Source organism: Stegodyphus dumicola, chromosome 10, assembly GCF_044657685.1.
Source record: "Stegodyphus dumicola isolate Sdum_Otavi_A_Nest chromosome 10, ASM4465768v1".
NCBI lineage: Eukaryota > Metazoa > Arthropoda > Arachnida > Araneae > Eresidae > Stegodyphus > Stegodyphus dumicola.
In genome coordinates, this window is record NC_140777.1 from 162074869 (window position 1) to 162101894 (window position 27026).

At 32.6% G+C, this 27026-nt stretch overlaps 2 protein-coding genes across 4 annotated transcripts in view; one reads left to right on the forward strand and one right to left on the reverse strand.

Moving 5' to 3' along the window:
* The window catches only part of Gale (UDP-galactose 4'-epimerase), a 66980-nt gene extending 47908 nt beyond the window's left edge, over positions 1-19072 (reverse strand). Inside the window, exons 1-2 of one of the 2 annotated variants that reach the window (XM_035374134.2) lie at positions 18747-19072; positions 7206-7331 (exon numbers count right to left, since the gene is read on the reverse strand). In XM_035374134.2, coding sequence (XP_035230025.1) covers positions 7206-7331; positions 18747-18750 — 130 coding nt within the window. In that variant the 5' untranslated portion in view covers positions 18751-19072. The remainder of the gene's footprint in view (positions 1-7205; positions 7332-18746) is intronic. The other variant, XM_035374133.2, reaches the window with a different exon arrangement.
* A 239-nt stretch (positions 19073-19311) lies between these two features.
* Fbxo42 (F-box protein 42) overlaps positions 19312-27026 on the forward strand; it is a 96213-nt gene continuing 88498 nt past the window's right edge. For both annotated transcript variants that reach the window (XM_085825789.1, XM_085825790.1), the window contains exon 1: positions 19312-19570. In XM_085825789.1, coding sequence (XP_085681915.1) covers positions 19435-19570 — 136 coding nt within the window. In that variant the 5' untranslated portion in view covers positions 19312-19434. The remainder of the gene's footprint in view (positions 19571-27026) is intronic.

Genomic DNA, 27026 nt, shown 5'->3' on the forward strand with positions numbered 1-27026 from the left:
AGAGGGATCGGACACCCGTTTTAGATCTTATAATGATATTGAAAAGTATTGTGAGGCAAGAAATATTAAATTTGAAAAAGATAAGTTCGATTTTAGTGGAAAAAACGACTACTCGGGGAAAGTTAATTTTGTAAAACAGGAGACTAGCTGCGTGTCTGAAGAGGCAAATTCTGTAGAAATTGTTATCCCATAAAATTTTAAAGAAGCACGAAAATCAGTAAATGCCGAAGAATGGGATAAGGCAATGAAAGAAGAAATTGACACAATGAAGAAAAGAAAGGTTTGGGAATTAGTCGAAAAGCCAGAAAATAAAACTATGATAGGAAACAAATGGGTCTATACGCTAAAAAGAAATGAAAAGAATCAAGTGGTTAGATACAAAGCACGTTTAGTAGCACAGGGATTCAGGCAGAAAAGAGCTGAAGATTTTGATGACGTTTACAGTCCTGTAGTAAAATTTTCAATCATAAGAATATTTTTCACTATCCTGGTATGTTTATATGGATGGACTAATTGTCAGTTAGATGTAAAGAATGCATATTTATATGCAAACCTAAATGAGAAAATATATATGACCCAATCAGAGGGATTTATCGAAGAGGAAAATAAAGTGTGTTTATTACACAAAGCCATTTACGGTCTACATCAAAGCGGCCGTGAATGGTTTTGTGAATTTGAAAGTACTTTAGAAAATCTACATTTTAAGAAAATACAATGGTGTAATTGTGTTTATAAGAGTTCAAATGTAATTCTCTTGTTATATGTAGATGATATTGTGATTTTTAGTAAAGATCAATATAGTATAGATAAAGTAATTTCACAGCTGAGTAAGTGTTTTGATCTTAAAGTATTAGGCAAAACTAAAACGTTACTTGGAATTGAATTCTTAGAGAATGAGAATGGGGTGTTTATACATCAGCAAAAATATATCGAAGAAATTTTTGAAAAATTTAAACATTTCCAGATACCAATAACTTCATTTCCCATAGCTAAAGGCACTATTCTTACAAAATTAGATTGTCCATCTACAAGTGCAGAAATTGCAGAAATGCATACATTGCACTTTAGAAATCTGTTAGGATGTTTAGTTTTTGTAGCTAACAGGACAAGGCCTGATATTACATATGCAGTGAATATCTTATCACAATTTCAGGAGAATCCTGGAATTAGGCATTGGGAAGCATTGTTGAAATTGCTTGGTTATCTCAATAGTACTAAATTATATAAGTTAAACTTATCGAAAATTAAACATATAAATTTACATTGTTATTCAGATGCTGATTATGCAAGTAATAGAGATGAACGCGTGTCCATGGGAGGATTTATATTATATTTAGATGAAGTACCGGTAATTTGGAAAACTGTTAAACAAAAATGTATAAGTTTATACACCATGGAAGCGTAGTATATCGCTTTACCTGAAGCAGCGAAGGAATTAATGTGGACGAAAAATGTCTTACAAGATGAAATTTTAAAGTTTAATTTAAGAGAGTGTAAACTATTTTATGATAACAAGTCTGCCATTGATTTTTCTAGATCGCCAATAGAAAATTGCCGAAATAAGCACATAGACGTAAAATATCACTTTGCTAGAAGACTAGTAAATGATGGAGTGTTTGACCTTGAATTTATCACCAGTAAATTAAATACTGCCGACTTATTTACAAAAGCAGCGACTGCTGTTAATTTAAGAAAGTTTTGTTTAGATGTTTTCAGTGTTTAAAGACAATAAGTGTTTTCGTATAATAGAATTGAACTATGAACTTCTGTGCAAGTTTTGTTTTTTTTTGTCTTTGCATGAGGAAAAGAGGGCCGTTTGTTGGCTTTATTTTTCCACATGCAAATTTTGATCGGAGGTCGATCGGTGGTAAGCTAACGTGGTTGCCGCTGATTGGCCGATGATGTCAAGATCGGCGGGTTGGCCGAGTATAATATATATGAGTGCCGGTATTGGCGAATGTCTTGTTCTCTTATGTTATTATGAGTTAGCATAATGCTAGTTTGCTTTCAATCAAATGATTTTAAATGTAAAGGCTACAGTGTTAGCTCTTTTATTTTAATTTACGGAATAAAGCACAAATTTTATTTAGATTAGTTTTAGCTTTATTTAAGGGAAGCAAAATATGCTTTGCCTTTATCACCACTGCCAACACAAAGGATCTTTCCAAAGAGAAAAAAAAAAAAAAAAAAAGACCCCACCCCTCTCGTTGACTTGGAATTCTGACTCGGAATTGTTAAAGTAATACATTGTAATGATTCTCTGGATTTGCTAATTTTTTGAATCACAGTTTTTGGATCTGTTTGCATGCATGACAATTCTAATTCAGCTTTCGCTCTCTGTAATTTAATTTGTTCTATCTGTAAATCTAATTGTTCATTTTTCTAGATTGTCTCTACTTTCCATTCCTCAATTACCCTCTCTACGAGATTAGATGCAAATTCAGGTTCAATTTTTTTTACTTGTAGTCTTTGTAATATTAATCTCATTTGTAATCATCATTCTATCTGTTACTACCTATCTTAACTCTGCAGCAGCAAAGCAACTTTTCTCATGCTTTTAAACATTTTGAAAACAAAACAATCACAAAACTAAACACAACTAACTCTTAATTCACTAAAAAGTAATACAGTCAAAAGTCGTTAATTTGGACACCCATAATCTGGAATGATCTATAATCCAGACTTCAAAGCTGCAAACTTTCTGTGCATGCGTCGCGTTGATGAATGCGCGTAAGACCTTTACGGATGCGAATATGCGTGTGCGCATGCGCATAATACGTTTACGCATGCTCGTTTAATGTATAACAGACGGTATAAGCTAAGCTAAAATGATCTAATTCCATTAATATTGCAGATTGCGTTGTTCCTTAATCTTCGAATTGGATCCAGCTTATTATTTTTTGCAGACTGTTAGAGCAATTTTATAAAAGTAAGCTTGAACTTTTGATTATGTCAAATAGAATTTCTGATATATATTTACTAATATGTAAAGGATCTACAAAGTGAAAGTATGTTTCGAAGTCCATTAAACAAAAGTGGAATTGCTGCAAAAAATGACCTTGGGGGGGGGGGACACCGCCACACACAATGAATTGGAAGTTGATCTGTCAGAACTATCCTTATCTTCAGGGCAGATGTTTACAATGCCGCCGTGCGCAATGAATTGGAAGTTGATCTGTCAGCACTATCCTTATCTTCAGGGCAGATGTTTCCATTTTATTTGGCTTATATGTAGTATTTCATCTTGATGTATTCCGTCTTTGATATGATTTAAATCAAATTCCTCATCATTATAATTTGCTTCCGATAGTGAAGAAAGTGACACAGAGGTTATTGAAAACGAATAAATTTCGACTGACAAATTAGTCGGTATTCTCGACACAGCAATTATAGGACTTGAACAGCGGAACTTTGTAACAAGAAATTATGTCTGTTTATAGAATTAAAGAGAAAGTATTATCACATAAAAAACGAAGCAACTCAAACAACTTACATTGAAAGAAATGTTTAATAAAGTAAACAAATAAATATTAAGCTTTTTTTTTGTAAATTTTGATACCCTTAGATCATAATTGTTCTTTATTTCATAAATTATGGTTTCATATTTTTAATTTTATAATTTCTGCATGCCATCTTACCAGATTTAAACTGATGATCTATAATCCGGAATCGCCGAAGTCCCGACGAGTCCGGATTAACGACTTTTGACTGTATAAACTCTTTGCCACCCCCCCAAAAAAGAGTTGCTCTTTTTTTTGCCTACTTTTAAACCTAATTGCATATTCAGAACTGCAATTTTTTTGTTATTACTCTTTTTCAATTAGTAATTATTTTATATTATATATAATTATTGAGAACAGTTTACATTTTGGTACACATCGTTGTGTAGCACATAAAAAAAAAAACGAAGGTTGAATTTTCACATTTCATAATTATTCATAGTGTGCTAAATAACTCCTCGCGATGACATGGACAAGGTTACTTACTTTCATTTTAAAAACACTCACAACATTTTTTTAAACTTAAAATTCTACCAATTTTTAAAATCCAAAATCTTAAATAAAAGATGCTTGCGACTTCCACGGCAACTTAACCTTTTTCTTCTTCTTGCTAGCTGGCGCTGATACAGTAGTGCTTATAATTAGGTACAGAATAGAGTCATTCACAGTTATACTTTCAAAATAGCAAATGACTAGTATTTATAAGCATATGATCATTGGCAAAAGTAATCAAAGTTCTTCAATGTTCAATATACAATTTTCATCAATTTCCAAAAATCTTAATATCATACAGGATTTTGTACATGTTCAAAGCAATTTTTCTATGGTAGTTGGTACTAGAATAGAAAAGCTATGCCGAGACTTGATTAACACATGATTTACTAACAATAGACTTCACGATCTCTTTCAGTTCCTGGATTTCTCATCCAAACTTCTCTAAATTTCTGACTGAATATTTATTTGAGAAATTTATTTCTAAAGGGTAACTGTAAATATTTCTACTTGCAAGTGATTTTAAAGTATTTGGCATTATATTCTTAAAGATTTCTAAGCTCATTATGGCAAAAAGAATGACTCCCTATGAATTGGAGATGCAATGGCTGTGAGATTTATTAAAAATATTTGAAAGTGGTGAAGATCGCGTTTCAGAAACTGAAGATGAAAATAGAAATATTTTCTGCACTGTTTGGTTTCAAAAAAGATAAAACATTAATTTCTTATGTTCCTAAAAAAGAAAAAACTGTTCTTATGCTTTCAACATTATATAATGATCATACTACAGATGACACTACTGGAGAAAATAAAACATCAAAATTATATGTTTTTATATGACTAAAGGAGCAGTGGATATGGGGGGTGAAATGTCAAAATGTCAGTAAATTATTCAATTGTCAGAATAATAAGGAAGTGGCCAATGTTAATTTTTTTTTCTGCACTGAATGTTGCTGCAATAAATGCTTCAGTTATATTACATTCAACTGCTAATCCATCAACCAGAAACAGAAGCAAAGGTCTGTTTTTGAGGGACTTAGTATTACAATTTACAAAAAAGTATTGAATGAAGATCGGAGATTAATACTTTACCGAGAAACGAACGTACTGCATGCAAACCAAGAGCACAAGTTTCGACAAATAATTCAGACAAATATATGAAATTCGAAAGAACTAATTATAAAAGATGTGATGAATGCTCTCGAGCCAAGGACAGAAGAACGTGAATGCGATGTTTAAAATGTGAAAACTTTCTGTGCGATGAACACATGAATGTATTTCGTTCAAAGTGTAAAAAAATAAAATAAGCATTGTGTATTAGAGATGCAATAAAACTTGGAAGCATAATGTTTATTTTGTTATTATTTTCATTTATCTTAATTTTAACTCTAAGATTATTTTGGAAATTAATTGTTTGAAGCCCAATTATTATTCACGTATTTATAACACACGAAAACAAGAAAAGCAGCTTTAAAACTAAATAAAATTATTTTTATCGTATTTTAAATATTGGGATAGGTGATACCCCATGCGCCTACTATAGTAACTTTTCTTGATGCGACTTCCACCAGGTTAATTGAGATTTTATGAGCATAATAAGGAAATATTGTAGAATCTTGGATTATGAGTGCCTCTCATTGCAAACAAATTAGTTCCCATCTGGATAAGAAATATTTCAGGTGATAAATGGTATTTTGAGCTATACTAATTTCAATTGGAAACAAATGATTTTCAAGTGTTTTGAAAATGATCTCTGAGATAGAATTAATGCCTAGGGACTTTCAAAACATCACTGTTATGTTTCCCATTGTTAAGTTCCCTTAACAAAACTAGACAGCAAGTGATTTATAGAACTATAAATTCAGCCTAGCCAAAATTCTGGGCAGATTATAATGCAGGTAGACAGCTTTAATGCTGACGACTTTTTGCTATCTATGGTACTGTGTTATCTATGATATTTATGATATTTTGTTATCTATGATAAGGCAAAGCCATGGATTTGGAAGTTAACAATGGAGTTACTCAAGGAGTTACTAAATAGCCATAAAAATGAACTAAAAAAAGAAAGAATTGCAATGGCTTCAGAAACAGTACAGGAAATATATCCTAGTTCTTTTATCCATGAAACATGTGCAAATTGAAGTACGATGCAAAGTCTGATGTAATATTAGTCTGATAATGAAACGGAAAGCTATGGTATAAGCATTTTAATGATAGTGTCATGTTTCACTTTAGAAACATATTAAAATATACACAGCAACATATTACACAGGATAAATTTTGTAAAAGAGAGCTCTAAAGTAGAGTGGAGCTAAGAGATAATAATAATAATAATAAAAAAGATGTTTCAGAAAGACAATCACCCAATTTTTTTATAGAAGTGAATTCTTCATTCAAACAATACATTTTCTCTTCCTCATCACTTTCCACTTACGGCATCTGCTCTCCTTCATATGGATACAATATAATTATGTCTTCATCTTTTTATTTCCTATTAAACACCGTGCTTCTCTTTTCATCTTAGAGTTACTGACTACAATCACTTTTATTTTATGAATCTGAGTACAATGTACTGTTGTAGATTTTAAACAAGTACTTAAATATTGCCTAGGTATGGATTAATCCATTTCACATTAATTCCTATGGAGAAACTCTTTGGTTTATGTACATTTTGGATGAAAGCTTTCAGGAATGAATTATTCATGAATCAAGGTTCACTGTAAATGAGTTAGGTTCTACAGCAAGTTTCATATATTTTTTAAACGTCAAACTAATCCTTGAAAATAGAAACAAAATAATTTCAATTGGTAGGTAAAAACATCAAGAATTCTCAGTTAAAAGGTTTTGAAAAGTCCATGTCACTATAGGAATCAATAATGTATTATGATTTTAGTTGTTCTGAAATCAGAGTGAGCATGCTTCCTCCTCCCCAAGTTTTTAACACAGCTATCAATGTACCACACTTTACTAGACTCATAATGAAAAAAATTATACATTGCAAACTGCAATTTATATGAAGTTATCAAACATACACAAAATGAGAAGAAATAATTACAATTACACAAATATTTGAAAAATATAACATTATATATTAATTTTTTAACATCATATATGTAATATAACATTTCGAAAAGCTAAATAAGGGTATGAAATGTTCAACTAACAGAATTAACAAAGTATGTAGTGCTTATACAGAGCAGAAATTATACTTACCAGGGCATGAATTTGAAAAATTATCTGCAGCTACAACATCATAACCACTTTTAAGAAGTTCCAAAATAGAATGACTCCCAACATAGCCAGCTCCTCCTGTAACAAAGATACTTGAACCATCGGAACCTATAAGAAAATGTTTGTTAGTAATGTTTTTAACTTATACAGTTATTGCAGGGATGCAAATATATATACAGTAAACACTAAAAAAAGTTTGCAAAGAAAACAATTAAAATAATAATTATGCAGTACAAAGTCTAAAATCCAGACTGATCATAAACACCCATAAAAACCCACAATAATGATTTTCTTCCCTCCCCCCCTTTTTTTTTTTGAAATTTTTTTTCTTACACAAGAAATGGAAAATTTGATATTCAAGAAAAAACAAGCAGGCTGTAAATTGATTTTTCTTCTAATTAGCTGAAGTTTCTTTTACTGAGAAACATCATTACCTGGGATAATATTGAATCACACTGGTTTTATTTCGCCTTTAACCTGCTGGCTAGCGAACCACATTTCTGGCCTTCAAGTGATTGTAGTGAAAAGCATTCTGTCTTAGCTAGCTCTGTTGTAAAATTATAATGTTAAACTTACCAGTTGTTATGGTCTTGATTTGTACCATAAATTCTTTCTGTATTCATCACCAAAAAGCAAATTGGTTTTAGATATTCTAGGCTGTTCAAAAAGTATGAAACCCAATTTTTTATTTTTCTCTGCATAAACGAATAAAGTGCAGATTTTCTTCAGTGTAGATACATAGGGGACATGCATGCCCATGCACAAATTTTTTTCTGCCCATGGTAAGCATCAGCTGCTGGCAGTCAGCCGATGAGTGAATACATGTAGTGAGTGTTTGTCGAATTTCAATGTTTGTGGAATGGTTGGTAAATGACTGAAAAACTGAATAGCCATATTGTACCAAATTTTTCTAAAAGCTTGGTGAAAACCAAAGCATAAACCATTTACAAGATTCAGCAAGCTTTTGGAGATGATACCATGAGCACCTCTTGCATCTAGGAGTTTTAAAGATAGCAACCGTTTTAAAGATAGCTGCACATCAGTGGACAGTGAACCATGTTCAGGTAGGCCCTCAACAAACCAGAATGGCAATGTCGTTGAGCAAGTGTAGACTCTGCTCTTGCAGGATTGTTGTATTACAGTCCAAGAAATTGAGAATGAAACAAAGGTAAGCATTGGATCTGCACTTTCAATTTTGCACAAGGATTTGGGTATGAGGAGACTGTCTGCAAAATGTGTACTGAAGGTGTCTGGACATTGCACATGACATACTGGACAATGGAAACAGTGACCCCAATTTTCTGAACACCGCATCTGATTGGACTATTTTTTATTATTCTTATTTTTTTTTTAACCTCAAACTAAGCGGGGAAATTCCCTTTTCACTCAGCTATGTATGCAGTTATTAGAGTAATGTAATGTTTTTCAGCTTGTGTGAGATATCCATATTAAATCTTTATATTAATAATCCCTGCTGTGATTATTTAATTTGTAACCTGCACGTTGTAGCCCTGAGAGTTGCAACATAGTAAATTTGGCGTCCGCTACTTTATATTTTTGAAGAAATATGGATATAAAAGTTTTGAAAGCAAAACGGAAGTCGCTGAGAACAGCTTTTACGGTATGCTGCAATGATATAGCTCAGAAGATTGAAAACAAAAGTTTAATAAGTAACGAAGTCAGTACGTTGTTTCGGCAGATTCACGACAAATTCACACGTTTGGAAACAACTCAAGAAGAAGTTTCGAATTTGTTGCTAAGTGATGATGCCCTTCAAGATGAATATTCTGAAGATTTTTTGAAAGCAGAAGAATACCGTGACAAGTTCTGCTTGATCTGTTCGCTGTTAGAAAATCCGAAGAAGGGAAATTCGGTTACAGATGGAACAACAACCGAGCAAAAAAGGAAATTCAAGCTTCCGAAACTTGAACTGAGGAAATTTAGTGGAGAACCGAAAGACTTTCTTGCTTTTTGGTCCCAGTTTGGGAAAATCCACATTGATAACTTTATTGCGGACGAAGACAAATTTCAATATCTTTTACAATGTGTGGTAGCAGATTCTAAAGCTTCAAGACTGGTAACCAGTTTTCCGACAACTAAAGAAAACTATTCAAAGGTCATCGCACAACTTAAAGACCGCTTCAGGAGAGATGAACTTTTGGTTCAGATTTATGCACGGGATCTACTTTCCATAGTAATGAAAAATGCTGCTGGTAGAATTAAAGTAGCTTTAGCTGAACTTTATGATTTACTTGAGAGCAAGCTTATGGCACTGGAAAGTCTCGGTAGAACTAAGGAAAAATTTGCAGAATTTTTGGAACCATTTGTTGAGTCCTGTTTACTAGAGACTGTTCTTCGTGCATGGGAAAGAAGCCACTCGATGGAAGAAACTGCGTCACAGCAAGGTAGTGCGCGTTCATTGGATAAACTTTTGTGCTTTCTTCGAAATGAAGTGCAAAGTGAGGAAATGATTAAGCTCGCTCATACCGGGTGGGGAGCTTCACGTTCTGCACATTTGCATCCACATTGTGATGATCCGGGTTGCTCTACAGCTGCTGCCTTGGTAAATGTTCAAGACAATACAGGTAGGTGAAATTTACATTGTATTTTTTGTGAGAAATCCCACAATACTGCCGAATGTTTTTCTGCTCACAAAATGTCTTTAGAAGATAAACGAAAGCTTTTGGTGCAAAAGCGTGCCTGTTTTCGCTGCCTACGATTTGGACATAGTTCACGGGCATGCAAAAATAAAGTAAAATGTTTAACATGTGCTAAATTTCACTATACCATTATGCGCTCAAATGGCGAACCTGTAAAGCCAAATGAAACTGACAGTACTGTTATTGCAAGTAATGTGTTGTCTATTCAGTCAACTGTTCATGAAAATGTGTATTTGCAAACACTTGTTTTAAAAATAGTTTTGGAGGGTAGACAACTTACAGTTCATACGATTTTGGACAGTGGTTCTCAGAAATCTTATCTTTCAGAAAGGGTTATCGCATTTTTGCAACTGCGTCCTAAATTGAAACAAACCTTTATACACGGTTTGTTTGGGGGGGAGAGAGACACGTCCTCATTCCCATTTAGAGTTGATGTTAATTTAAGAAATTTTGAGGGCACTTATGACCATAACTTTGAAGTACTTTCTCAGAACAAAATATGTGGATGTGCTCCAAAAGTAGTTGATCCCAATACCCTAAAAGAATTAAAAGAAAGAAATATTACCTTGTCTGATTTGCAAGCTAAAGAATATAACATTGAATTGCTTTTAGGAGCAGATGCCATCGAGGACATTATTACTGGCAGTTCTCCGAAACTGAACTCTGGTGTAACTGTAGTTGAGACTAAATTCGGATACACTGTGATTGGTAAAGTAAACAGCTTATCTAAAGAACCTACTTCAGCTACTATTCCAGCATTACTACAAAATAATTTGTGCAATAATGTAGTTTCGTTGCATTGTGCTAATCTTAGCGTAACCGAACTCTGGAATTTAGATGCCATTGGCATAACAGATCCAACTGAAGATGTTAAACGTAAACTTGCTCACTCTGACACCGTTAAGCAATTTAAAGAGAATTTAAATGTTCTTCCTGATGGTCGATATGAATTGCCACTACCCTTTAAATCTGAAATTCTGCTACCTAGCAATAAGTCTATGACTTTTAAAAGGCATCAGAGAATGTGTCAACAAATTAATGAGGAGGAAAATCAGTTAGATGACTATAAGGTAGTTTTTAAGCAATGGGAAGACCTCAAAGTAATAGGAAAGGTTCCTGAAACTGAAATTGATTATTTGAGTTATTATTTGCCCCATAGACCTGTTATAAAGCATACTAGTGAGATAATGAAGGTAAGGCCGGTGTTCGACGCTTCAGTATGAGAGAGAAATCAGCCATCCCTTAATGATTGTTTAAATAGAGGGGCGAACTTAATTGAACACATACCTGATATAATTGGGCTGTTCGTGACATTCCTCACATGCCGTAGTGTGTTGTCCGCTCTGGCGGCAATTCCAAGGTAAATAATATGTACACACACCTGATATAATTGACAGGTTTAGATTGTATTCTGTTGGTTTATCATCAGATATAGAGAAAGCGTTTCTTCAGCTGAGTATCATCCCAGAACATAGAGATTATTTGAGGTTTTTTCTTCCAACTCTTGAAGAACCTATGATTTACAGACACTGCAGAGTGGTGTTCGACGTTTGTTCGTCTCCGTTCCAACTCTCTGCATCTCTTGGATAATTCCCCTGCCGAGTATGACGACGTGACCCAAAAATTAAAGCATTCGTTCTATGTTGACAATTGTGTAACTGGGGTTCACGATATCAAACAGCAAGAAAATTTTATAGTTAAGGCGACAGAAGTGATGGCTCGAGGATGTTTTAACCTATGGGGTTGGGAAAGTAACATTCCTTGTCATTGTATTTCCCGTAGTTCAGGTATAACTTCTCTTCTTGGAATCTTATGGGATTTGGATAAAGATACATTAAAATGTAATCTGAATTATTCAATGGATAATGAGATAAGTAAACGTAATATTTTGGCTATGGTACATAAAATTTTTGATCCGCAGGGTTTTTTGAGTCCAACTACCTCGTTACCTAAGTTACTATTACAGGAAGCTTGGACTATGAAATTAAAATGGGATGACCCCCTGCCAGATAACATTCAGAAAACTTTTCAGAAGTGGCAGGATGAAATTAAATATTTTGAGAAAATTAGTATTCCACAATATGTAGAGATAAATGAGAATTCAGAGCTGCATCTATTCGTTGATGCTTGTAAGAGCTCCTAGGGTGCATGCGTTTACATTAGAACTGTAACGCCCGTGGGAGTCGAAATTCGATTGATCAGAGCCAAATCCAGGGTAGCGCCGTTAAAATCTCTGACAATACCCCGGTTAGAATTGATGGCCTGTTGCATTGGCGCGAGAATGGTTCACTCAGTATATGCCGCCTTAGACTTGCCTGATTTGAAAATTATTGCATGGAGGGATTCTATGGTAGCATTCTGGTGGATTAAGAACCGTGGTGATTGGTCAGTTTTCGTTGCGAATAGGGTAAAAGAAATAGACAGTCTGATTCCTTCTCAGTGTTGGTGCCATATTCCAGGTGATTTAAACATGGCAGATATGCTTTCAAGAGGCAATTCCCCTCGTTAATTTTCCGATTCTCTTTGGTGGAAGGGTCCATCCTGGCTCCTGGAACCTAATAACAACTGGCCACTAGACCGTTTGGCTTACAAGACCTCTGAGGTAGAATGAGAAAAAAGGAAGGTTAGATTGTGTAACCTTAATTCAGTTGAAGAGGAAATACCTTGGTATGCAATTAGGTTTTCGAATTTGCAATCCATCATTTGATAAGTCGCATGGATATTGCAGTTTCTGAAAAACGCAAAAAAGTAAACGTGCATTTCGAGAGACTGGAGATTTAACTGTTCATGAGATGGAATATGCAGAAAAAAACTCTTATAAAAATTGTACAAAATAAGTATTTTCCCTCAGCCGACTCTATTCCCAATATAAGTGTCATCTCAGACGGAGAGGGTATAAAAAGGATGAAAACGCGCATTATAGAGCAATCAGACAACCCTGAATTTATCTGTCCAATTATTTTACCAGACCGGTGCATTTTCACCCAGCGTCTGATAGAATATTATCATTTACAAAATTGTCACGCTGGAACCCAAATATTATTCGGAATATTAAGGAAGCGATTTTGGATAGTGAGGGGCAGAAGAGCGGTCAGGAAATTTGTAAAAAGTTGTGAAAGATGCAATGGATACAAGGCCAAGTCTCCCGGTTGCAAGCCGGTGTCGCTACCAGGCGAACGTGTCAATGACGCAGCGGTGTTCGAGGTGGTAGGAGTTGATTTGGCAGGACCCTTGTATGTGAAGGGAGGTGAAAAAGTTTGGATTGTTTTGTTTACATGTGCAATATATAGAGCCGTTCATTTGGAATTGACTTCCTCGTTGTCTACCGACGTATTCTTGTTGTCACTGAGACGATTCATAGTCAGAAGGGGGAGGCCGAGAATAATTTATTCCGACAACGGAACTAATTTCAGAGAAGCACAAAGAGAACTTAGCAACATTGATTGGGAACAAATTTTGAGGCAAACGGCTATACAACGCATAATATGGAAGTTTAATCCTCCCACAGACACTTGGTGGGGAGGCTGGTGGGAAAGGTTAGTTCGTGTAGTAAAGGAACTGTTGAGAAGGACACTCGGTAATGCGGTTCTTACAACCGAGAAGTTGTACACAGTACTGTGCGACTGTGAGTCAATAATTAACTCTAGACCTCTTACCTATCTGTCGGAAAATCCGGATGATTTAATCCCACTTTCCCCAGCCATGTTTCTCATCGAGAATCGTAGCTTAGGTGTTCCTGATGTTGATTTCTGCGATTCGAAAGGTCTTGCTAGATATCGCCAAAAACTACTTAATGATTTAAGGCATAGATTTAGGAAAGAATATTTAGGCCTTCTGGTCCAAAATAAGAAGATTCCATCGTCAGAGCTACGGTTGGGTGAAATTGTCCTAATAGGAGATGACATCAAAAAATGGATGCATTGGCCTTTAGCTAAGGTCATTCGACTAATTCCTGGGAAAGATGGCAAGGTCAGACCTGTAGAACTAAAGACTCAAGCTGTGATAGATTTTAATGACTCTTCAAATGACTCGAGTAACATCTTGCAAGGTACTAAAGTGTCAAGATTTAGACATGTGATCAAGGTGCCTCAGAAATTGGATCTCTTCGACCAGGTACTGTATGTCTTTGAGCCAACCTGAAGTTGACTCAAAGAGGGGGAGAATGTTGGAGACGGCTGCATGAGACAGACGATTACATAACGGCTCAGCGAAGGTCAACCGAAGGAGCACCGCATCTGATTGGACTATTTTTTATTATTCTTATTTTTTTCTTTAACCTCGAACTAAGCGGGGAAATTCTCTTTTCACTCAGTTATGTATGCAGTTATTATAATAATGTAACATTTTTCAGGTTGTGTGAGATATCCATATTAAATCTTTATATTAATAATCCCTGCTGTGATTATTTTATTTGTAACCTGCACGTTGTAGCCCTGAGAGGTGCAACAATAAGTATGTCCAGTAAGGCCAAATCATCACAAAGGAGTGTTATCAGCAGTTTCTTTGTCACTTTCCTGATACTGTGCAGTACAAATGAGAGGTTCTGCAAGCAGCAAAAACTTTGCAGCTTCATCATGATACCGCACTTGCCTATTCTGCACATTTGATTCAGGCTTTCCTCTCCAAACACAACATTCCTGTGGTTCGTCATGCTCCCTACTCGCTGACATGGCTCCATGTGATTTTTGGCTGTTTCCGAAGTTAAAAATGCCACTAAAAGGGACCCAAATTGAGTCAAGAGAACACATGTGGAATGTGATGAAACAATTGCTCACCAATTCAAAAAGCTGCATTTCACATGTGTTTTCAACAATGGTGGGAGCACTGGAAGAAATGAATCCATTACATTCAAATGTCATTGAAAATTGAATTGATTGATTCATTTGAAATGAATCATCAAATTTCATGAGATGGTCATTCAAACTCTACCTTTGTTTGGTTAATCCTCTCTCCTTGAGAAACAGGATAGCCACTTGTTCATCTCTTGAAAAATTCCATACCTTAAAAACCCATTTAATTATTTGAAAAATTTTTATTAAACTATAATTACACGAAAAACGTGACTGAGTCAACAAAGAAGCCAAACCAAATTAGTGGCATCTGGCACTGCATAAACACCCTTGTGGGGGGAAAAAAAAAAGAAGCCAAATGATATGGTTTTAACAAAAAAAAAAAAAAAACCCACAAAGTTACTTGATTAATGGAGTATGTATTAAAAAAAAAAAGGCTAAATAAAAATGACATAATTGAAGTCTTCATTGCAATAACAATGTTCCAATCATCAATCATTTAACAGACAACAAAACTGGTAGTATCTTTCTTAGTTTTAAATCCAGAAAATATCCTGACAAATAATAAAAAAAGAAGTAAAAGAATAGGTTAACCTGGCAGCATGTTCCCTCCTATGAGTTACACCTGAACGGTGTTTTTTTGAAGAAAATATTGTAAATCTAAAAAAAAAGTGTTACATCCATGCCAATAACAAATTTTATTATCTTACACTTTAAAAATATGCATATTAAACTGTTTAATTTCTCTAAATACTTTAATGAAATAAAATTTCTTAAAGGAATAGAAAATCGTATCATATATTAGCCTAAGAAAAAAATAGTATACCTTAAAAGACCCGAACCAATCAAAATCAAGACTCTGAATCAAATCACCAGTGGGAAAACTTCGAAAACATAAAGAGGTTGATCTAACACACAACAACACAGGACCTCAGCAACTTGCGGAAATAAGAGTGCTTTGAGAAAGGTCGGTTTAATCATGCGGATTCCTTGGACCCAGTGTACGTGCTTGCAGGTTACATTTCAACTGTCTATTTAATGGGAAATACAGGACTTGATGGCAATTTGCATAACTTGCAAGGTCATAAATGCTTCATTATTTCACATTTTTAATTTTATCATTTTTTGTCATCTAACTAGATTTAATAAATTATATAAAATCTGGGAATTTCCAAAATCCAGAATCGCCAAAGATCCAACGACTCCAGATATCCAGACTGTAATAATAATAAGCAAATTTTTAATTCGTGACATACTATATTACTGCTAATAGATAGCTAAAGATTTCTGCAAGGGAATTTAAATTTTGATTGATTTTATAAAAATACTTTAAAAACACACATAATGCTAACGACTGGCTCAAATTCAGAAAAAGGCAGATTAATGCCTCAAATTCTAAACAATATCACATTGAATTCAGAAGAAAAGTATCTTTGCGAAAATTTTATGAACTTAATAAAGCAAGATTGCAAGACGCACAAGAATTTCAGCTATAAATTGAATATATATTTTAAATGATGTCAGAATTTATTCTCACCTGGTTCACCTGCTTAATAAATCACTGAAGGAAGTATTAACAAAGTGCAAAATAACAATGCTACCATGTCAGCAGCAGTAGAAATATAGATGATTATTTTATAAGATCCATTTTTGGATAAACACTTAAAGGTACTAAAGGGATAGTGCAACCAGCACACAGAATCATTTCACTTTTTAGCCTGCTGTAACTGCTTCAGTGTATTCTAAAAGCATAGTTAACAAGCAGAAAAAACGGAAAAATGTTTTGATGAAACATCATGACTTTTTACAACACACAAAAACTTACTCAAAATTCTTTTCTCTAAAAGATATCAAATACTTTTCAGAGGAAAGAAATGAAAAATTGAAATAATCTTGTTACTATGATGATTACAGACACATGATTAACACTAAGATTACAGGCTTTTAGGACTCTATGAAGCTACACAACTACCTTCCTACTCCTGCTTCAGTTGAATAATTTTCTCAATTGATAACTTCAAACAAAACAACAAAATGTTAAATTCTTTAGACGTGGACAAAGTTGGTAAAGGCATATAAACTTTTAACATTTGAACGAAATAACTAGCAAAAATTCTTAATTAGACACTGAATACTGAGCGAAAATGTAATATTTTCCTTAACTCCCTTATTGCACCAATAAAAATTCAGAAAGTGGTCTTTTTCCCCACCATTTTTTTTAATTCTTTAATTTAACTCTAAACTGTAGCAGACACCTGTAGTATTCATACCTGAAAAAAAAAAAAAAAAAAAAAAAAAAAAAAAAAAAACTGAACATATTTCCTTAGGTGCGCTGAAATAATTTAGTTCTGAGCACCCTAGTTAACTCGGTTGAGTGCATTATGAGGTTAAAAATTTACTCATTATTTCTAAATTTATAAATATATTATATTGGCCATTGACTATTTAAAAAAAAAAGGCTGAAATTATGATTTTTATGATTTGAATTTTGGTGATCTGAAATCTGATATTTAGTATGCATAAAATTAAAGGGTGTAAAAGAAAATAATGAAGTGCTTTTTTAAACAGTTTTAATGCCCCTCTCCCCCCAAAAAAAATACAGAGGCCAGATCTTTTTGGTCAGATTAAAAGTCAATTTCTCCCCTGCCAAAAAGGCAGTAATAAATATAAATACTACACTAAAGATTAAGGAAGAGTCAAAATATCTGAGTGTCATGGACGAAAGAGGTATTTATGAGTACCAGTTTGTAAAAAAATTAATACTTTTTACCTCTTGACTGATTGAAAAATGTCAAATAATTGCTAATTTTTGTTTCCATTGCTCATAATACAATGAGAAAATTACAGAGCCTAAATTCTATCTGCTTAATCTCCAACTAAAGATTTTAACTCTATTCAAATGGCAAAATGCTCAAATAACACAAATTATGCAGTTTAGGTTTAATACAGTTCAAACAAGGTGGGGAAAATTAACTTCCGGCAAAAGCCGGCAGATGTTACACAATTAAAACAAAGTACTTGAAAAAACAGTCTGCAATAAATAACGGTTTCACTTGAAGTAAACATTATTAACAATTGGAGTTGTATATTTCAACAGATAACATTCTTTACACTACGTGTTTTTAATGCTATCGTAAATATCGAAACTCAGCATTAGCAGAAGGTATTTTCAAATTTTTTTTTTTTCTGATCTGATAGTCTTCCTTACAATTTCTTCTTTTTAAAAGTCATTAAAAAACAATTTCGTAAAATAATATTTCAGATTACATTAAATATTACACAGGCATATTATTTCTCTACTTGTTATCAAAAATAACCTTATAAATTAATAAACAAATTAGAAAAAAATTAATCATCTAACTGGCTAAGAGATAAAAATTTAGTAACATTTATTCTAGTATCTAGGAAGTACATCAATACATACATATCAAAACTTCTAAGGCAAATATCAGAAGGAAAAATGCCCACTGGCAAGCACATTCTGAATTAATAATCAGAAAATATCTCTTTTTCATGGATTGTTGTACACTCCATTATTCTGTGGTTATTTTAGCTGGTTTAAGGATTACATAAAAACAAAATTTTCTTCAATAATCAAGATTTCTATGTAAGATTATTAAGCATGTATTAAGATTTCTATGAAGTCTGAGATGTTATAAATACATTCAATAAAAAGCTTAAGGCATGTAAAATTTACATTAATTTCTGCACAATTAAAGAACAAATGTGAAGATTCAAAAATCACTTAAAAATCTGCATACTTACACCAGCCTTTCTACATACATATACTTCAAACTTGTATTCAATAAAGCTAATGCCATCTTTAATTTTTAGGATTTGTTTCAATATACGAAAGGTGAATTAAACACAAATTATCGAAAAAGAAACGGAAACTAATTAAAGATCATTCTTTACATATTCATAACAATACATAACAATACGTTTAGTTATAATTACGAAATATACACAAATATCCATAAGTACCGGCTGAGCGACTAGCATAGATTTGATTCATAAAAATACTGAATTATAACATTGCACTTTAAAAATCAAATTTATGACTCAATACTTACTCATTTTGAATTAAAAGACAACAAAATCAGGAAACTTTAAGCGTCTCAGTAAAACTGAATGGATTACACATGATCTTATCCACGTCTGCACTCTCCTGGATATTATCTCTTCAAACGGGGGGAAAGAAAAAGCCGGCAGATGTTACACAATTAAAACAAAGTACTTGAAAAAACAGTCTGCAATAAATAACGGTTTCACTCGAAGTAAACATTATTAACAATTGGAGTTGTATATTTCAACAGATAACATTCTTTAGACTACGTGTTTTTAATGCTATCGTAAATATCGAAACTCAGCATTAGCAGAAGGTATTTTCAAATTTTTTTTTTTTTCTGATCTGATAGTCTTCCTTACAATTTCTTCTTTTTAAAAGTCATTAAAAAACAATTTCGTAAAATAATATTTCATACTTAGATTACATTAAATATTACACAGGCATATTATTTCTCTACTTGTTATCAAAAATAACCTTATATTCCTAATATAATCAAAAATAGCAATCAAACAGTAGACAGTCTGAAAGAGAATGTTTTAAAAGTTTATCTTTGAGTTTGGCATCAAGTTTGCATATACCGTTCTGGTTGTTTGTGTGATTTTACAGGATATTGATGTAGTTTGACAGGAAAACATTATATAATTTTTAAATATGTCGATAAAGCAGATCAGTTTCAATGTAGAAAAATCATTATGAAAGACAAAATGCCAGCGACAATAGAAGATCTGCCTGATCCAATTATTGAATATATTTTAAGTTATTTGTCACCGTATAGGGATTTGAAACAGTGTATGCAAGTTAATAGAGCATGGTACAGATATGTGTATGGTAAAAAAAAAAAAAAAAGTTTTAATTATATTTTATCAAATTATGTTTAAAATCTCCTGTATTAATTCTGAACAATTTTAATTCGCCCTTAAATAATACAATAAATACTGTTGATTTTACGAAACTGCCCTTTAATAAATACTGCTGATATCTCGAAGGTATTTTTTAAGTATTTCCTGTCAGGATCAGTTATTGCTAAAGAAATAATTTAAATTTCTGACAGAAGCTAATTATTTCTAAGAAAATAATTGCTTTTTTATATCTTTGATGTTCATTACTAATTATATACAAAGTGAAGAGCCTGCAGTAGTAGTTCTGTTGATGGATTGTTTTCGTTTTAGATCATTGTATTTTATTTTTTAAGCCGAAAATCATCTGTATTTTTTAATATCTGAGGCTTCCACTATTTTTTCTGTTCTGCTAAAGAAGCTTCAGTTTTAGGTAAAAAGAACTTTCTAAATATTAACATAAATTCTTAATTAAATTTTTTTTTCGTTTTTACCTTTGAAAAGAAATGATTAAAAGTGTTTGTGACTAAATATTTAAGCAATCTGCCATGGAATTATGCCTTAGCTGAAATATATTTGATGTGATAACAATTAACTAATAAAATTCACCATGTAAGAATTTAAAATAACATACAAATTAACAAAGCCTAATACTAAAATGCTGCCAAAATTTAGAGCTTTACTGGAAAAATATCTAATTTTTTGGTAACATCTTAAAAATGTCATATTTTGGCAGAATATTTTTACTTTTTGAAGAAACATCTCTTACCATACTTTCTAAAACTGCAAAAATTTTTTTTCAATAAAATCAAGATCAATTTTGTCTACTTTTAATCAAAATATATATTACGACAACGATTTCGGTATACTTAAATTGTTTTATATGGTTTTATTCAGTTTTGTTTCATGATTTGTCTGTGAAAACCATTGAGACTTGGAACAGAACATACATGTAAGTGGTGATATTGCTTATTAAAACTGTAGAACTATTATAGGTGTGGCTGCCAGAGTATGGCATATTTTGAACATTTGGTGATTTCCACTAAAGTAGTTATACTAATAAGCAGAACAAGTAATTAGGAACTTGCAGATATTCTTTATTTTTAGCATAATTCATAAAATATACAAAATATGCACAGTCAAGTAATGTAATTGCTGAAATAAACACACTTGTAATTTAATAGTTTTTCAACATAATGTTTTATATCCTTAGAGCCAGCAAAGGAGAGAGCTTACATTACTGAGATGGATTAAAATATGACAAAGTTACTTTATTTCTAGATAGAAGGGCACATTCTTGCTTTGCTATTAGGAATTGTTAGAAATTTTGGTTGATCTTTGGATTATGGTAACTTGGCGATTTTTTGGCGAAAATTTAGCGACCAACTCTGCTACAGCAACCCTCTATTTTTTTTTTCGCCGCCATTTTATCTTCACGAAGTAAAGACATGTTTCTTTTCTTTTTATTTACTCAACACTTTTTCCAACAATCTACTAGCCGAATTACACTGATGCTAGAAATTTTATGTAACAAAACTGCTTAATCATGACAAATATTAACTGCAAAATTGGGAAAAAGTGCAGAATCGCAAACTCCTTGCGCGATTTTCAGAATAGCACATACACATAAACCATTTACACGTCGACTTATTTTTACTTAAAAAAACATCCTAGAATTGCACAAAAATGGCATTGCACACACTCTTAACTTTATCCATCTATACTGCTATTTTCTCATAAATTAAAAAAATTTGCAGGAAAATTTTCTTAATCTTTAAACTCGATTAAAAGCACATATATGAAATTACCTGATCGCGAAAAAGTACCCTTTCCAAGGATGAACATTTCCACGTATAAAATAAATAAAATATCCAAAAGCTTTTACCTCTAAATTATCTATTATATTATAAACGTCACTAACAAATTTATACGCAAACATTAAAAATAGTTACAAATACTTAGTGTCAAATATTTAAATTATTTCCATACACGTTTATTTCAACTGAAACGTATACCAAATTCCTACAAACATAAAATTCACAAAATAACTAATAACATAATTAAACTTAATTAAAATATTAATAAACCATGTACATGTCGACTTATTTTTACTTAAAAAAAAACATCCCAGAATTGCACAAAAATGGCATTGCGCACACTCTTCACTATATCCATGTACACTGCTTTTCTCTCATAAATTAGAAAAATTTCACAAAAATGCATGAAAATACTCAACGTATACTACTCAAACGTATTCCAAAATACTACAAACATATAACTTACAAAATCACGATCATTAAATCAAAATATAATTAAATTAAAAAACACTACTTAAAATCTAAATAAGCATAGACATTAAATTAATAAAAATTAGATTACAATCCTAATTACTTTAAACTAAATCATTGCTAATAAAAATTTTCCAATAATACCATATTAATTTATTTACTCTTTACATTTAGAACAATGCATAAAAATAATATCCTCAAATGATTAAAAATACTAGCTTACCTTATCTTCTTCAGAATCTTCATTACGTGGCACGCACACTTTCCTATAGAAAGAGTTCCAAGCGGCTGCAGTACTATTGCTAATTTCTAAATCCGAAATCCAGTAGTCAACTGGCAGTCTATTCACCCAGTAATAAGAAATTAATAAAATTTCACCCATACTCAAACTACTTTCAGCAAACTATGTACCCTTCCTTACACTCCGTTTCACAAAATGTCCATTTTCACCAGATTTCTATCACCGCCATTCAAACTTATCTGTAATATCCTTCCTTTTACACAATCTCATTTCATTCCCACATTTTGGACATTCATACTTATCCGCAATTAAACCTACACTCATACACCATTCAACCAATTCTTTTGAATTATCAGATAAACGCATTAAAAATTTAGAAATCATTTTAAATAGCACCATGCAATCCGAAAATTAATCAACACTATTTCACACAACACACAATGAAGCTTAATACAAAATAATATACTACTACAGATATTTTTCCAAATTTACCCCCTTTTCCGATTAAAGAACTGTAATTCGTCCATTAATGTCACATGACATATCTCATGATCTGTCATTTCCCTCACACAAAATAATGCGTAATTGGAACTGAGTACTTCTGACATTATTACCAAAGTCCTATGTAGTAACCTTTATCGCCTCCAAAATGTCGCCAAACATGGATTCACAGCATTGAGACTGCCACCATATCACTGTGACATAAATGCTATAGAGTATGTTTGGGCAGACATTTTCAAACATTTTATTTGTGCACAAAACATAACGGCAGATATAAACATGGAAAAACTCTTAAAGGTTACTGAACACGCTATAGAAAATGTTATGGTTAATCTTTGGATTATGGTAACTTGACGATTTTTTGGCTAAAATTTGGCGATTAACCCTGCTACAGCAACCTGCTAGTTTTGTTTTGGACGCCATTTTGTTTTCACGAAGTAAAGGCATCTATCTTTTTTTTTTTTTTTTTTTTAAACTCAACCTTTTTTTCCAGCAATCTGCTAGCCAAATTATGCTTATGCTAGAACTTTTATGGAACAAAAGTGCTTAATCATGATGAAGATTAGGTGCGAAATTGGGACAAAGTGCAGAATCGCCCACTCCTTGCCGCGTTTTTAAGAATTGCACATACACGGTATCATCCATGTACCCGTCGACCTATTTTCACTTAAAAAAACATCCCAGAATTGCACAAAAACAGCATTGTGCACACTTTTAATTTTATCCATGTACACCATGTACGGTGTATGAGTGTAGGTAAGTCCTAGCTAGTAACCTTTATCGCCTTACCAAAATGTCGCCAAACTAACTGTTACCATATTCCAAAGGTTAGCCAATGTTACAATTGAAAAATGGAAGAACTGTTGTGCACCTGTAGAAAGCTTGGAAAATGCTTACTGGGAAAAAGATGGTATACAGTCAAAAGTCGTTAATCCGGATTCGTCGGGACTTCGGCGATTCCGGATTTATAGATCATTAGTTTAAATCTGGTAAGATGGCATGCAGAAATTACAAAATTAAAAATATGAAACCATAATTTATGAAATAAAGAGCAATTATGATCTAAAGAGTATCAAAATTTACAAAAAGAAAAAGCTTAATATTTATTTGTTTACTTTATTAAACATTTCTTTCAATGCAAGTTGTTTAAGTTGCTTCGTTTCATGTGATAATACTTTCTCTTTAATTCTATTAAACAGACATAATTTCTTGTTTATTTACAAAGTTCCGCTATTCAAGTCCTATAATTGCTGTGTCGAGAATACCGACTAATTTGTCAATCGAAATTTTTTCGTTTTCAATAACCTCTATGTCACTTTCTTCACTATCGGAACCGAATTATAATGACGAGGAACTTGTTTTAAATCATATCAAAGACGGAGTACATTGAGATGAAATACTACATTTAGTAAGGAATTATAAGCCAAATAAAATAAAAACATCTGCCCTGAAGATAAAAATAGTGCTGACAGATCAAATTCCAATTCATTGCGCGGCACAGCGTTCCCCCCGCCAAGCAGCATGAAATTGATAAACAGATTTCGGATTTCAAAACATACTTTTGCTTTAGATCCTTTACATATTAGCAAATATATATTGGAAATTCTGTTTGATATAATCGAAAGTTCAAGCTTACTTTTATAAAATTGCTCTAACAGTCGGCACAAAATAATAAGCCGGATCCAATTCAAAGATTAAGGAACAACGCAATCTGCAACATTAACTGAATTAGATAATTTTAGCCTAGCTTATACTGTCCGTTATATATTAAACGCGCATGCGTAAATGTTTTATGCGCACACGCATATTCGCAGCCGTAAAGGTCTTACCCGCACACGTAAACGCCTATGCGCATGCATCAACGCGATGCTTGCGCAGAAAGTTTGTAGTTTTGAGGTCCAGATTATACATCATTCCGGATTATGGGTGTCTGAATTAACGAATTTTGACTGTAGTAGAAGAAATGTGCGACTCTTTAGTTATTTCCTTGGACAATGATGATGATTCAGAATGTTTTTCTGACGATTCAACAGAGAACGAAGGTTAAATTTCCAACTGAAATATTTTTATTTTTGTTTTTGCATAATTGCTTAATGAAACCCAAAGTAAGAAATTCTTTAATTTTGTGCTATTTTTAAGACTTCAATGCAAATAATTAATTTTTAGTGTAAATAATTAGTGTAATTAATTTTTCAGACATGTTTGCAGCAATTATTTTAGCTTACAATCGTTAAAATAAATTCTAAAAGTTATTCTCGTGATTATTTTAAACTGATTTTTGTTCAGTAATTTTCCATTTTATGCATCTTCCTTTTATATGTTGTTTGTTTTTATTTATTCTTGTCGGCATTTAAGTAAGAGACTCTTTGTATTGCACAGCAGAACTCATCTGCAGCTACCCATCTTCCCTATTTTCACTCCGAGAAATAAATCGGAGTGATCAGTTAATCACGTGACCAGTCTCTTTCGGCTGGCAAAGCAGTACATTAATAAATAGTTATTTACTATTTTATTGACATATTAATGAATAAATATAAGGGAGGGGGATGGATGTGATATTTGCCATTATTGATTAAACTGATTCATTTAGTTACTTTGTTTCATTGCAAATCTTATTGGTAAATTTAGATAAGCAGCAATAGCAGCAAGAACTCCCAAAACTGAAGCCATTTTTAGGAAGCAAGCAGGAAAAGGAGCAATTATTGATCAAGCAACATGATGGGGAAGATAATACTTTAAAGATACTTGATGATAAAGAGGTTGTTAGAATTAAGAACTTTTTAGAAGATTTAGATAAGTCTAATGTTTCACTAACAGAAAGACTGTGGAATGATTTTGCAAAACTGGAAATTCTTTCTACACCATATATAGCCATAAAAAACTACAATGTGAAGAATTAACAGAAGGCGGGAATGGAAGAATGTGATGTTCGTTCTTTCTGAAATGAAGAGCTTATTGCAGAAGGAATTATTCCTTCAATGAAGAAAAGAGAAACTAGTTTGCAAGACAGTGAGATCTTGCTGGGTTCAATATATGTAGATCCAAAACACTGAATTTTGTTGAATGACAAACAAATTAAAAAGGCAAAGAAAGCCGTCTATGAACTTTCACCAAGAATGAAATTATTCTCAGACCAATTACAGTATTCGCATCAGAACAGTCACACTGCAGAAATTGCAAATGAGTTTCTGTCATCCACTTCCAGTGATGAATTAGATTTTGAGAAATATTTGGATAATTTTGAAAAGGCTAAGGCAAAGCAAATGAAACTGGAGAACCAAGAGTCTTTTTGAGAAATATTTGGATAATTTTGAAAAGATTAGGCAAAGCAAATGAAAATAGAGACCCAAGAGGCTTTTTGAGAAATATTTGGATAATTTTGAAAAGGCTAAAGCAAAGCAAATGAAAATAGAGAACCAAGAGCCTTTAAATATATATATATTTAATGGCTATATATATAATTTATTTCCTAAACAGTATTGATTAATTGATTATATTATCTCCTAAGTTTAATTAAAGTAGAATTATTTTAAAAGTGTGAATCCATATTGGTAAGTTATATTTTGAAAGATGTTTTGAAGTAATTTGAAAGCAAAATGTTAATAATGTTTTAACGGGGACTGGAGTTAAATCATCATGAAGAATAAAATTTCAATTGTAAAAGGAAAAATTAAAAACATGTAATCATTGTCATTGATCGGAAATTAGTTGACTTTTCAAGGGGAACAAACCAACTCCCGTTCAATGAACAATAATTGATAAAAATATGTAAATACGAAAGTGTTTCGTCTTTACTCGAGTTATAAGTTAAAGCCAAACCGGCAATTCTAGTCAGGCCAAATATTTCTGCGAATAGAAGGAATTATGAACCAATGCTGATACTCAAAGAACTTATTCTTATGAAGCATTTTAGTCAATTCAATTTGGAGTAAAAATCAATTACTGCAGAGAAATCCTAATTAACTCGAGTAACCGTCCCCGACACTTTCATGTTTATGCATTTGAGTACTATATTATTTGTAGAAATTAGACATTGGAAATTGTCATTATGAAATCGAATTCAAAGTAAAGTTGAAATAAACATAGAAGATTACAAAATAAGATAAATAATGCAAAATTTGTAAAAACAAATCAAAGACAATATAAAAATAATATAGAAAATAATATAAATAAGATCAGTGAATGTACAAGAAGATATAAAGGCCAGAAAAGGTATTAAGTAACTTACATTCTTTCTAGTGAGGGAGTTGGCAAAGTGTTCTCTTCGTGTCTGACTCATAAGTGTAGGATGTCTGTAAATTCTTAGCGGCAGTGGGGGCTTTGAATAATATCAGTCGGTAAGACTTGGGTGAAGTAATTTATGGTAGTGGGTGGGACTTGGAATTCTTGAGGGATGTATTATGTGGAGTTCTTATCTG